Below are 13355 nucleotides of genomic sequence, written 5' to 3'. Positions count from 1 at the left end.
GTCCGAGTGGACACACACTTCCCGTGGGGTAACCGGAGCCAGGGATGTGCTGGGTCCCGCACCACCAGACACAATCTAGCCGCGGATTTCGCGCCGACTGTCCCCACGAAGCCCCGCCTCCCGCCGCGCCGCCCCGACTACGCCTGCGCGCCGCCGCATTCCGCGCTCGCTTTCCCGAAGATCCCGCTTCCCAGAAACTTGTCCCGCGCGCCACGCCGTCCGTCTCCAGGGCAACCCGGCTCCTCCTAGCAACCGCGCAGCCCTGCTATGGCGGCCGCAGGTCCCAGCGTTTTCCTGCTCATGGTCAACGGGCAGGTGGAGAGCGCCCAGGTGAGCGGCCGTGAACCCCGCGGGGCCGCACCCGTACCCCCAGGGCCGAGCCTCGCGGGAGGGAGCCAGCGTGTGAGAAGCTTGGCGCGAGGTCGCGCGAACCCTCCGCCCCATGTGCGGTGTGGAAACAGGCCTGGGGGGTTGAGCGAGGCCGAGGCCACAGTCGGCCGAGCCCGCGTGGAGTCACGGGCAGGGGCCTCCACCCCACGCGACCCCAGCGGGTCCGTGCGCAGCGAGGCCCCGCGCCCGCGCCTCTCAGGCCCTCGGGCGCGGGTTGGAAGGGAGGTGATCTGCTTGATCTGATACAGCGATGGTGGCGGCTGCCCCGGCCGGGGCTGGGGGGGGGCGGGGGCGGTGTCTGTTGGACGGAAGGGGACGCTACCCTCCAGTCCCCAGCACGTCCTGAGAACCGTTTGTTATTTCTGTGTGTAAGACATAGTATATGCCAGACTCCATGCCCAGCCCCGCTCAGTCAATCCTCACAACAACCTGTGAAGCAGGTATTACTGGCACCCTCATTTTACAGATGGGAAAACTTGCCCAAAAGCAGTGGCAGAACCGGAATTTGAAACCTGCTCTGATGTCAGAGCTTTGCAGGACTTGCCCTTCCAGGCTGTTTTTAAAATATTATGAGTATATTGTGAGGACTAACTGAGATGGTTTAGGTAAAGGTCTGCTGGGGCCTGACTCTTAGTGGGCATCTCCCGCCTTCCTGTTTCATCAGGGACGCTGCCCCAGTCTCCCACTCTGCCCACCTCCCCCTTGACGCAGTGCCCAAGACCCGCTTCCCCTCTTCTGCTCTGTCCCATCAGGGGCCTCAGCTGGGCTGGGTCACATGGGTCTGTGCTCTCAGCAGCCACTTCATCCCCACTTTTCCTCCCCCTCTGCTCGGGGCCCCTCCTCTAGCAGGCCGAGCATATGTTGCTCTGTGTCCTAATAGCACCCTGCCTTCTCAGACCTTTCACTTCAGCACCATTTCCTTAGAGCTGCTCCTGTGCCTGCCCCTGTGCCGGGTGCTGGGGACACAGAAAGCTCGCACACCTGTCCCTTGTTCACAGTCTAATGGGGTTGAGAGAAATAAACAGTCAGCACTGTGATGGAGGGAAGCACCAGGGGCTGCGGGAGCTAGGAAGTGGCCCCAGGACGGCCTGGAAGTTAGGGCAGGCTCCCTGAAGGATCAGTTTTGAAGGGTGAGCAGGAAAACTCCAGGTGAAGGAATGGGAGGGTATGTCATACAGAAGGTAGAGCCTGAGCAAAGGCCCAGGGGCAGTAGCGGCCCTGGATTGGCCCACATCTTGGGCCCGAGACCCTCTGCTGAATGCCACGTCCACAGCCCCTGCTGTCTCTTAGCCCCCCGCCCCCCCTCACCAAGTGCCTCATGTTCGGAGTTACTGGTGGCCGGCCGCACCTGCCTGGCCAGCAGTCAGTCTCAGCGTGAGTCCCTGTGAGCAGAAGCTGTGTATGCTTATTTCCACAGTTTCCTGAGTATGACGATCTCTACTGCAAGTACTGTTTCGTGTATGGCCAGGACTGGGCCCCCACAGCGGTAAGCTGAGCCCTGTGGCCTCCCAGACTCACGGCCTTCGTGACTCGGGGGGTCTCTGAAGGCTCCATCACACCCGTTACCCTCCCAGTTCAGAACCAGTTGAGAGGTGGATGCTGAGTTCAGGGGGGATCCGCATGAGAGTCTGTTCCTGGTGAAGCCAGGGCAGAGAATGCAGCGCCGCGATGCTCCTTGACCCACCCCCGAGGCCGTGCTCGCTCACGCCCCCTGTCCTGGGAGCTGGCGCATGGCAGCAAGTAGGGATGTTTGGGCAGCGCGGGTGGGCAGACCCCAGAGAGCCGGCCTGGAGGCGGCTGAGCTGCAGACACTCTGGGCTGGTCCTTTCACTGCACTGCCGGTCTCCTCAGCCTGTGGGGAGATTCTGGAACCCTCCTTCCAAGAGTCCCCGAGGAATGGTCTGTCTTCACCAGGAGAGGGACGATGGCGCCTCTTCAGCCCGCACCACGTTACTGCCTGCATGGCACTGGGGCGACCCTCACAGCCGCTCTGAGCCTGGCCCCTCCTCTGTGCAGCTGAGACCATAGCACTTGTCCTCCAGGCACCCGCTAAGCGATAACTGCCGAGTCTCTTGGTGATGGGGACGCAGTGGTGAACAGAGCCAGTCAAGCCTCGGTCTTGCTGGGTGCACGTTCTTGAGGGGGAGACAGACATGGGGTAGTAAACACTCCAGGCTCTTGGCTGGTGACACGCTGGGGGAAAGCAGAGGCAAGAAAGGGAGGGATGAGAGGCCAGAAAAGGCCTCATGGAGACGGTAGCTGAGCACAGAGCTGAAGGAGGCGAGGGGACAAGCCGCGTGGAAGGCTGTGGAAAGAACTAGGCAGGCAGAAGGTGCGGAGTGTGCAAAGGCCCTGAGGCAGGGGGTGTGCCTGGCATGTTTGACCTGGAAGGTGGGGGGCCAGTGAAATGGGGACAGAGAAGGGACCACATCACAGCCAGCCGAGCCACTGGTGACTTGACAGAAACACTTTGGTAGAGTGGGGGCCAGAGGTCAGATTGGGGTGGATTCAGGGATGCAAAGTGAGAAGGAATTGGAGCTGGTGAGTGTCCACATGTCTTTTAAGAAGCTTGGCTGGGAACAAAGGGTGGGGGTGCGTAGGGCCAAGGGGCATTGCTTTGTGACCAAGAAAGTGACACGCACACGCGTGCCGATGGTGACAGGGGAGAGGGCAACACTGTCCCCTCAGTGAGGCTGAGGCGCAGGTGGAGCTCGGGCACCGGGAGAGGGCTGGGGCCTTGAGGTTCCAGGCCCTCATGGATGAAAACCCTCAAAGACCTGGGAGCCCCTCCATTACATCTCAGGTCCCTTCGTTTGGCAGAAGATGGTGAAGGAAACAACTCTCCCAGCTGCTGCCCGGGGGGGGGAGGGGTGTGGTAGCCTGGAACTGGGACACTGGCCGTCACTGTCGTCCTCGCAGGGGCTGGAGGAGGGCATCTCACAGATCACATCCAAGAGCCAGGATGCGCGGCGCGCGCTGGTGTGGAACTTCCCCATCGACGTCACCTTTAAGAGCACCAACCCCTACGGCTGTGAGTCCACGGGCCTCGTCCTGCCCCCGTGTCCACACATGGACCTTCCCTGCCCGTCCCCTGGGCCCTCGACCAGCCTTGTCACGTGCTCTCAGCCACCTGGCAGTTTCCCCCTCCTCCCCACCCCCTTCCTGCACTTGACCTTCCTGAGGCTCTGACGGAGCCGGTAAGGCCTGATCTGAAGCCCTGGGTGGCGCCTGCCTGCAAAGGGCAGAGCCTGGCTCAGCAGTCTGGTCAGGAGGCCTGCCCCGACAGCTCTCACCTGTCTGTCACAGCTGTGCTTCTGCCAGACCCGAGCGCCCTGCTCCTCCTGCAAGTCCCTGCCCTTCTCTCTGCCCCGGGGACCTGGCCCTCACCCTACCTCTGACCTTCCCAAAGCCCTCCTCGCCTGCAGTGTTTGCAGTGTTTGCTTTCTGCCTTACCTGGTAGTTACCAGTCACTCTCACTTAATAAGCGCCAACTGTGTGCAAAGCCTGGGGTTCGCTCCACAGGGGCCGTGAACTCTCCCTGTGTGGGCTCGGCCAGGCTTTGTAACCCTGTCTGGTAGGTAGATTCTTCTCCACGTCTAGGAAACTGAGACTCAGGAAAGCGACATCATTTGCCCTCAGCTTTACCTTGAGCAGCTGAGCATGGATTTGATTTCAGGTCCATCTGATTTCAGGGTCCAGGCCTGATGCCGCATGTGGCGGGGGCTCAGGCTTACCGGGCGCAGAGGGTCTGGAGCAGAGGCTGCCTGGCTGTCCTCCTGGGCGGGGACTGCCATCCTGTTGTCATCATCCATGAGAAGCTTCCAAAGGCTTCCTGGAACAGGGCACTAGATAAAGGACCAATCTCCTGCCGCTGAGGACGGCTAGGAAAGGTGAATAAAATATTAAAAAGCAAAACCAGAAAACAAACTACTTGAAGGCATCAGACAGGTAGCAAAGTCGTGGTGCTTTAGGAGGCCAAGACCCAGGAAAAGAGCAGAGCTCCAGAGACACCCCCAGCCACAGCTGCCCTGGGAGTATTTGCTGATTCCAGCAGAGGTGATCGAGATGCTGATCGAGACTTTTGTCAGCCACTCTGGGCTGGGGACCCAGGAGCCAGGAAGATCCTGCCACCTCAGAGCTCTGAGAGAACAGCCCCCCCTGGCCTGCGGCCCGGCTGTCCTCATCCCCACGCTGGACATGGTGCCAAACATCCACAAACTGCGCCTAACAGGACACCAGAAGGGTGATCTATCGTGAGCAAGGAGGGTTTAATCCAGAAATAAGAAGTTCGTGCAACATCTAAAGTCAACCAGTGAGACTCACTACGTTAAAAAGAAAGTCGCCATCATCCCCGTCGATGAAGAAGCTGTGATGAAGGTCAGCATGCATTCGTGGCAGGCCCGTAGCCGACCAGGAGTAGAGGGAGACTTCCTTAATCTGATAAAGGCTACCCAGAACAACATAGAGCAGACGCCACTTATTTTAGTGAGGTGTCGAAAGATTTCTCTCTCAGGTCAGGATGCTTGTTACGACCACCAACATTGTACAGCTCAAAGGTATAAGAATTAGAATCATGTCACTTGTCATTATTCACAGGTGACATGATTATGTAGCATTTCCAAAATAACCTACAGTAAATTATTAATAAGGGGGCATGACCGTCAAGTATAAGATCAGTATACAAAAATCAGTTGCGGGCTTCCCTGGTGGCGCAGTGGTTAAGAATCCGCCTGCCAACGCGGGGGACACAGGTTCAATCCCCAGTCCGAGAAGATCCCACATGCTGCGGAGCAGCTAAGCCCGTGCACCACTACTACTGAGCATGCGCTCTAGAGCCGGCGAGCCACACGACTGAGCCCACGTGCTGCAACTACTGAAGCCTGCACGCCTAGAACCCGTGCTCCGCAACAAGAGAAGCCCGCATGCAACAACGAAGACCCAACGTGGCCAAAAATAAATAAGTAAATAAATTTATTTTAAAAATCAGTTGCTTTCTGTATAAAAATAGAATGTTTTCTATTATTTTTAAAAAGTAGAAATTGATATTTTAAAAATAAATTCTTTACAGTAATATGAAATATAACCTGTTCTACCAGATATCAAGCTGTTATTATAAAGCACAATCACAAGAGCAGTTTTGGCACCAGGACAGACAGATCTGTAGGGAGCCCAGGGCAGAACTGAACATGTGCAGTTGATTCATGACAAAGGGCAGAGCAGGAGGGGAAGGGGGTCTTGAGAAGTGGTCCTGGGGCAGTTGGATACAAGCAGGAAGAAAAGTGCAGCCTGATCCCTGCTTTGTATCAGGCACACAAAGTCCATCCCAGATGGATACACGCACGGAAATGTGAACAGCACAATGATATGGCTTCAGGAAGGCTCCACGGAGGCGGGGACCGCGGCACCAGGATGAGGACTCCTCACAGGAGCAGATCTGCAGGTTCCACTGTTAAATTTAGGGCTTCTAGTCACCCAAAGACATCATTACGGGTGAAAAGAGACCATCCAGTTGTAAACTGGGCAAGAGGCTTGAGCAAGGCACCGCCCAAAAGAGGACGTCCGAGGGACCAAGAAACAGGATGAGGTCTCAACTTCATTTTAGGAAGAACAGTTACAATTAGGAAAATGCAAATTAAAGCTAAAGTGAGCGGCCATGATTCAGGACCAGAACAGCTCAGTTAGGAAGCTTGAGGACGCCAAGCTCTGGTGCGGTGCTGAGGTGGGCGTGTGGGTGCGGTGCCCCCAGGGGAGCAGCTCGAGTGAATGCGCGGCCTGGGCAGACACGGGTGCGCATGTGACGAGAGGTCGCGCTGTCCCAAGGAGGAGACACAGCCCGGGCGTCCATGGCCGCCAGACAGGACCGAGTTCTCCTGCCCTGGAGACGTGACTCGGTTTGGATGCGTCTCATAAACACTGAATCCAAGAAGCTGGATGCAGGAAGCTACGTACCATACGATTCCACTCATACAGTGTTCACAACATGGGCAGAACCAAAGGACCACGTGTGGGATGCATTCTTTGGCGGAAACCTTACGGAAAAGGAGTGATGACCTTTGAGGCGGTGAAGGGGAGGGAACAGATGTCCCCCAGCACCGAGAGCACTTCCTCTGCGTCAGGCCCGAGCCCTGGCGTCTGGAGGACGAGGAAACAGGCTTGTCCGGTGGCCGCGGGTCCAAGCTGGGCAGGCCGGCCGGCTCTGGGCCTCCCCGCCTCCCGAGGATGTATCCCAATGGAGCCGCCAACAGGGAGCAGTGGGAACTGGCAGCCCTCTAGAGGAAGGGGGTGCGGGGCCTCCCTGAGCCACACGCAGACACCCCCGGGAGCAGCCCCCCGCCCCCACCCCCACCCCGTCACAGCCGGGTCCCGGGTGCACTCCCTGTGCCTGTCCAGTGGCAGGATCGGGGCAACACGGGGCCCAGCCAGCCGGCTCTGCTCCCCCACCTCCCTGCAGGCCCACACCTAGGGGCTCCCGGGCCTGCTGCCCTGCTCTCCACCCTGCACCTCCCCTGGGCTTGACAGCGGACTGACCCCTGTCTTGTCGTTCGCAAGGGCCGCAGATCGTGCTTAGCGTGTATGGGCCGGACGTGTTTGGGAACGACGTGGTCCGAGGCTACGGGGCGGTGCACGTGCCCTTCTCACCCGGACGGTAGGTCCTCCCTCTGACCTGGTCCCTCGCCGGGCCACACTGGCTCGGGACCCGGGCACCCTCCGTGAGGCTCTCCCCGGGGCATGCTTCACCTTGAGGCGGGGAGTGCGCGAGGTCCTCGGCGCGGGGACGTGGCCCACACCTGGGAGGGGGTGTCCTGGGGCATCGAGAGGGGCGGGTTCAGCCAGAGTTCTGGGGCTGCTGGGGTCGGAGTTCACACTCATTCCTTCGCTGCTGGCCTGAGGACACATGTGTCAGACACGTGTGACTACGGGACCCTGCCCTCGGCAGGCCCCCCCGGAGTAGTGGGCACAAATGGAGAGACGCAGCTCTCTCTCGTCAAGCACGGTGACAGGGTATAGGCACGGTGTTCCAGGCGCGGGGTGGGTGGCCAGGGTCAGCCGACCCTAAGGGGCGAGGCCTCCATCAGAGCAGGTGGAGGGAGGAGGCCCAGCGGGTGGACCTCTGAGGGGTGTTGAGACGGGAAGCGCACTGAGGAGTGCGAGGGAAAGGGGGACGGGTGACCGCAGCCGGGCGCGGTGCCGGGGGCTGTCGGGCCTCCTGGGTGAGGGCAGCGCGTTGGGATATTCGGAGGACAAGGGCCTTGTGGGGGCGCAGCTGAGCCAGCGTTGGTGTTTGTAGCCCTCAGCATCCTCCTGACCCTTCGAAAGAAACAAGGCTCTCGGAGGACTCAGCCCTGGGGGCGGGGCTCTGGCTCCGACTTGGCACTGCCGCCCCTCGCTGGAGGCTCAGAAGGCTCCGCCACTTTTCCGTGACTCAGCACAGCTGTCTGTAAAAACATTTGTTTCAGGCACAAAAAGACCATCCCCATGTTTGTCCCAGAATCTGTGTCTAAACTGCAAAAGTTCACCAGGTGAGTCTCCTGCACATCCATCCCCCCCAGCCACTCCTGGCCTCAGTGGTCGGGGGGAGGGCTGTCACGTCCCCCGCTGCCATGTCGTGCTGGACACCTTCACACAAGGGCCCTCTGCCAGGAGGTGACAGCTGAGCAGGGACTAGAGCGGAGGGCGGGGCCGGCGGGGCTCGGGGCGCAGGGCACAGCTCGGTCTCGAGGAGGTGGTGACCTTGGTGGGGCAGCCGGTGGGGCCCGCACACAGGCCTGCAGGGAGGCCAAGCCCAAGGCTTCTGGCCCCTTTCCTCATCCGAATAGGAGCTGGAGGGCTGGCTGGGCCTGGCTGACCCACTCGGGTTGGGTCAGCTCAGCTCCCCGGCGGTGGGCCAGGCCCAGGGGAACGTGTAGCACCGCCTGGACCCCCTGGCCGGCACCCTGCTGGGGGGAGGACGCTTCCTGGGCTCTGAGGCGCCTGCTGCCCTTGGGAGCCCTCCAGAAGCCACTGTGATGGGAAGGGCCAGCGTCGGCTGGAGGTGACACCACCACCCCAGTGTCCACACTGCTCCACGCCCCACAGCTCCGAGGGAGGGCTGCGGGCCCCCCTGTGAGGTCTCCCTGGGGGAGGGGGTCCTTGCTGGGAAAGCCCTTCGGAGGGGCTCTTGCCTGGGCCGGGCCGTGTGTGCTTGGGTTACGGAAATGGGGGAAGGCAGCTGGATGGACAGTCGTCCCAGATGAGGGGTCCGTGTTCCAGGAGCCCTTTCTCTCATCCCCTCTGCTGGGCCTCTGCCTCCGGCGTCCTTCCTCAGCCTGCTGGCTGCCTGCTTCCCTGCGGCCACTTCCTGTGGCCGCCGCAACCAGTTACCACAGACTTGGTGGCTTAAAACCACAGAAATTAACTTTCTCACAGTGGGACCTAGTTTCTTTGGGGCCGTCACGCAGAGCCTCCAATCTGCTCTTCACACGGCAGAAAGGGTTCCCTGAGACACCGCTGCACGAGTGACTCAGGCACATCTCCGCCTCAAGGCGCCCGCAGGGCCCCTGCAGCAGTGTCCTGGCTGGCGGGGCCCTTGGGAGCTGCTCCCCGGGCTGGTCCTCAGCGCAGCCTGGGGGCAGATGCTGCTCCTCCGGTGGGGAACCCGAGGTACAGGGAGGGGGCGAGGCTCCCCTCCCTGACCCCCTGTGCCCCCCCTGCTCCCCTCCCGCCCCACTGCCCTCCCCGCCCCGCTGTGGCCCCTCCTGCCCCTCTCCCTGCCTCCCCCCACCCCGAGCCCCTCGCTGGCTCACTGCGTGTCCGCGGCCTGCTCTGAGGTGCGGAGAACTCTCTGCCTGGGTGGGAGGCTCAGACATCAAGAGGCTAATGCTTTACAGCTGGAGCCCCATGGGGTAGGGGACCATTATCACGTCCCCATTAAGGTGAGAACACCGGTGCTCAGAAACGGAAGTGACATCCTGAGTCCTGCTCTGTTAAGAGGACAGTGGAGAGCCCAGATCTGGCCCCTCTGCCCACCCCAAGGCTGGTTGTTGGGCTCTGGGTGGGGGCCCGCCTTCCCCACCTCGGCTGCTGTCACCTTTCTGGGATTTCTGAGTTCAGGCTGTCTCCTATCTTCCCAGCTGGTTCATGGGACGGCGGCCCGAGTACACAGACCCCAAGGTGGTGGCTCAGGGGGAAGGCCGGGAAGGTAAAACTTGACCCCCCCATCCCCCAGGCAGGTGGGACCAGGTGGGCCCCCCCGCAGTCAGATGGCTGGATGCCAGGGACCCGCCAGCACACAGATGCAGGGGCAGGGCCCAGCCTGGAGGGGTTGCCACGTCCGTCCGTCCCCTGTCCCCACCGCAGCCCCTTCTGCCGTTCAGGGGCGCGGGCCCAGCTAACGCTGCCCTTCTGTCCTCAGTGACCCGCGTCCGCTCCCAGGGCTTCGTCAGTCTCCTCTTCAACGTGGTGACCAAGGACATGAGGAAGCTGGGCTATGACACCGGGCCTCCGGACACACAGGGGGTCTCGGGGCCCAGCACGCCCCAGGGCCTCCCCCGGTGAAGGTATTGGCCCCCTGAAAGGCCCAGCGACCCACCTGCCTGACGTGCGCCGGGGGTGGCCGGTGTTTGTGTAATAAAGTGGTACCTTTTCACAGAATCTCTCCCTGCAGCAACTGCCCTGGGAGCAGGGCCCCGGGGCCAACGCGGGCCTTGGTGGGCACAGCCCGGGGTGGAAGCTGCACCTGGACAGAAGCCAGCAGCCGAGCCTGGGCTCAGCCTGATCCCGGGCTCACGGCTGGGCGGCCCTCACACCTCGACACGCTCGTCCCTAAAGCCAGCGTGTTGTCCACCAAACAGGCGATCCGGGCAGAACCTCCCTTGGATGGAGAGGCCCGTGGCAGCCCAGAGGATGGGCTGCAAGCCTCCCCAAGGTGGGCAGCGCCGCGGCTGGAGAGCTCCGCCTGCCCTCGGCCCTCCTGGGCCGCCTGACCCCCACCGGCAGCTTCTGGGGAGCCCTCTGGCCAGAACACCGGGCTTGCTCAGGGTCCTCCCCTCAGCAGGATTTGAGGGGAGCCCTGCAGCCTGAAGAGCCCACCTTAGCCACCACCCACTGCCCGGCTGTCACGGGGACCTGCCTTTGTCCCAGTTCCCCCATAAACTCAGGGCCCCCAGCTCACTGCGCGCTCTGGAACCATTCGCCCATCCCCAGCATCCTGACCCTCTTTACGTGGAACCTTCCCTCCCCCTCTGGTCCCCCTGCTCCGCAGAAGCATCTGCCGCGTCCCCGTCCCAGCTCCCTCGACGCCCTGGCCGTCAGACCACACCGCGTCCACCACGGACTCCACCGCCTGTCTGCTCGTCCAGCGGCCCTGGCACGTCACCAACCGCATGGACAGCCCTTCCCGAGACGTGGCCTCTTCCTCAGCCCCCTCCCTCTCCCTTGTAATGATCTTGGCCTGTGCCCCCGGCAGCCCCCAGACCCCTCCTTCCCCTACGCTCAGGCTCACACAGGCACCGAGACCAGGACGGTGGCCTTGTGAACCGCAGGCCAAGCTGGACTCCAGGCAGGAACCACTCCCAAGCGCGCGCCTCTCCCGATGCCTCGGGATTGATAAGGGTGGGGGGTGGGGGCAGGGGAAGGACACAGCCAGAAACCGCATCGTGATACAAATGATAAATTATATTTATACAGTAAATAATTATCAACAGTCAACACAAGTTCCAAACCGGCCACCCGCCCCTGGGACTGAGAAAACGGCTGGGCAACACCCCTACCATGGTGCCCGGCAGGAGGGAGCTTGATGGCATGTGTCCCACACGCGTGGCAGCACCAGTGGCTTCATGATCAGTGCAACGGGGCAACATGGACGAGGCGCCTGGGGGTGGGCCTGAGCCGGAAGCTGGGCGGGAGTCTGCCTGGGCCTGGGTGGGCCACTGGCTGTGACATCGGGGCCTTAAAGTCCCATCGGGAAGGGCCCCTCACTCTCACGAGGAATCATGACCCCAGTAGCGTGGTCCTGTGCCCCGTGAGGGGGTCGGCCCCTACCTCCCGGGGGGAGCACCTTGCCCCGAGCCCCGCCCTGCCCCACCCTCCCCCAGGCTGCTGGGAGAGGCTGGACAGGCCTTCGTGGATGACTCTGGAGCTCATGGTCCAGCCCCAGGTCTCAGGGGCTGGGTGGTGGGCAGGAGCTCTGGGCCAGGGGTAGCCCCAGGGAGGAGCACGGGTGAGCTCTTGTACATGGCAACAGGAGTGGCCTGAGCAGGCAGTTCTGAGTCAGCCTCCGTGCCCAGCGCCAAGGGTCAGAGCTCCTGGAACCAGAGAGGGGGGAGGGGCCCCATCCCCCCAGGAGAGGCCCCCAGCTGTCAGCTGCCCTTGGTGCTAGAGGTGAGACGTCCACCATGTAGAGTGAGACTGAGGTGCCTGCCAGGCCGGCTGACCAGATAGACACAGGACTCGGGGGAAATGGCCCTTCCCTAGGGAGAAGCAAGTCTCTTCTGGTCTTTCATTTGTGACTTACCTAATACTTTTTTATAGTGGTGGGCGGGGTGAGGAAAGCAGGGGAGAGGGAGGTAAGATGAGTGCACGTTCGCTAAAAATCTCTTCTGGGTGAGAATGATTTTTCTTCCTCTGCCAAGTAAGAGATGATTACTTCTACGTCACAACGGGTATCTGGAGGGCGGGTGCGTAGGTCAGGGCCAGCCCTGGGCCCTCCCCATGTCAGCCTGGGCTGCCCCCGACATGCCGCCCCCCTCGCTGTCCCCGCCTCTACCCTGAGTGTGGAGTAAGATAGAGGGGGTCACAGACACAGGGTTCCAGAAGCCTCTCCTTCCCACGTTCCCACTGTAAACGAAGTCTTGTTAACTGTGCATGCCTTCAGTCACAGAAAGGAGTTAGCTGATAAAACCTGGTGAGTCACATTCATATGTTAGATTTGTTTTGTCTTTTAACTTTCTTCACGTTGGTTCATCAGTAAGAAAAATAGCCTCTCTCTTAGGATCTAGCCAGAAAGGCTGCAAGTCAATCAGTTTGGTAATCCACCAAAAAAAGGAGTTAAAGGGAAAGGCAACTGGAGGCTACGATTTTTTGTTACTGTTGTAGTTTTCTCTTTTTTTTTTTCCTTTTAAATAAACGTTTTTTATGCATAATCAAATTCCCATCTGTTTTCCTATAGAGAATTTGCTTTAGTTTTTCCATAAGGCATTTTTTTGTCTCTTCCTATTTAAAGTTTCTTACAGAGTTAAAACCATAAATAAGAGGATTTACACCACTAACGTGACGCTGCCAATATCTTAACCCAGCCAGACCTGGTAAATTCTATCAAAACTAGACAGTTAAATAAGAACGACGTTATAAAAATATTAGCCAAAAAAGACTATTCGATAATTCTGCAAACAAATATGAAACTGTACTAAACAAAATCTGTGCAAACGTGTACAAGCATGGAGCACGTGGCAGGGTTATGCTCAGGTTAGTTTAAAGCTTGCTCTAGTGGATTTAATTCAAGAGTTGTTCCACGGTGGTGGCATTTACTTTGAACTCACACATGAGTCAAAGAAAAGTAAAATATGCACAACCGCGTCCCCCAAAGGTCAGTGTCTGAGGGAGCCCGCACTCCATCCCGTCCACGCCTGGGGGGGGTCGCCAGGGCTGGGGGTGGGGGCCAGGTCCTGGGCAGGGGGGCTCCCAGAGGCCCGGGGCTGAGGCTGGGCCAGCACTGAGCACTGCCACCTCCTCATCCAAGGCTCCCGAGGGCCGGCGGATCTCCACGGGGGCCGGGCCTGCGGCCAGGCTGGGTCAGGGGTCCTCCCGCCCGACACAGGCTTGGGGACCCACGTGCCGCGTGATGACGCCTCAGTAAGCCCGCCACCTCTCGACCCTCAGGCTGAGGGCCAGGGCCGCAAAGACACCCTCTGCACACCCACCCCACTCTCAGACCCCATTCCACGGGCGAGAGCCCCTGCCCAGCGTCCTCGGCACGGAGGCTCTGCGGC

General features: G+C 60.3%; 1 protein-coding gene across 1 annotated transcript; it reads left to right on the top strand.

The window, feature by feature from the left end:
• The first annotated feature begins 267 nt into the window (after positions 1 to 267).
• On the top strand, positions 268 to 9924 carry B9D1 (B9 domain containing 1). Its single transcript, XM_007448411.1, has 7 exons — positions 268 to 330; positions 1808 to 1876; positions 3310 to 3421; positions 6940 to 7036; positions 7848 to 7910; positions 9501 to 9568; positions 9782 to 9924. Exons 1-7 carry the CDS (start codon positions 268 to 270, stop codon positions 9922 to 9924), a joined length of 615 nt encoding a protein of 204 aa, XP_007448473.1.
• Positions 9925 to 13355: the final 3431 nt, after the last annotated feature.

The sequence above is a fragment of the Lipotes vexillifer genome, unplaced genomic scaffold (assembly GCF_000442215.2).
Source record: "Lipotes vexillifer unplaced genomic scaffold, Lipotes_vexillifer_v1.1 scaffold533, whole genome shotgun sequence".
NCBI lineage: Eukaryota > Metazoa > Chordata > Mammalia > Artiodactyla > Lipotidae > Lipotes > Lipotes vexillifer.
Note: the sequence above shows the minus strand (reverse complement) of the source record. Positions and strands in the feature narration are given on the sequence as shown.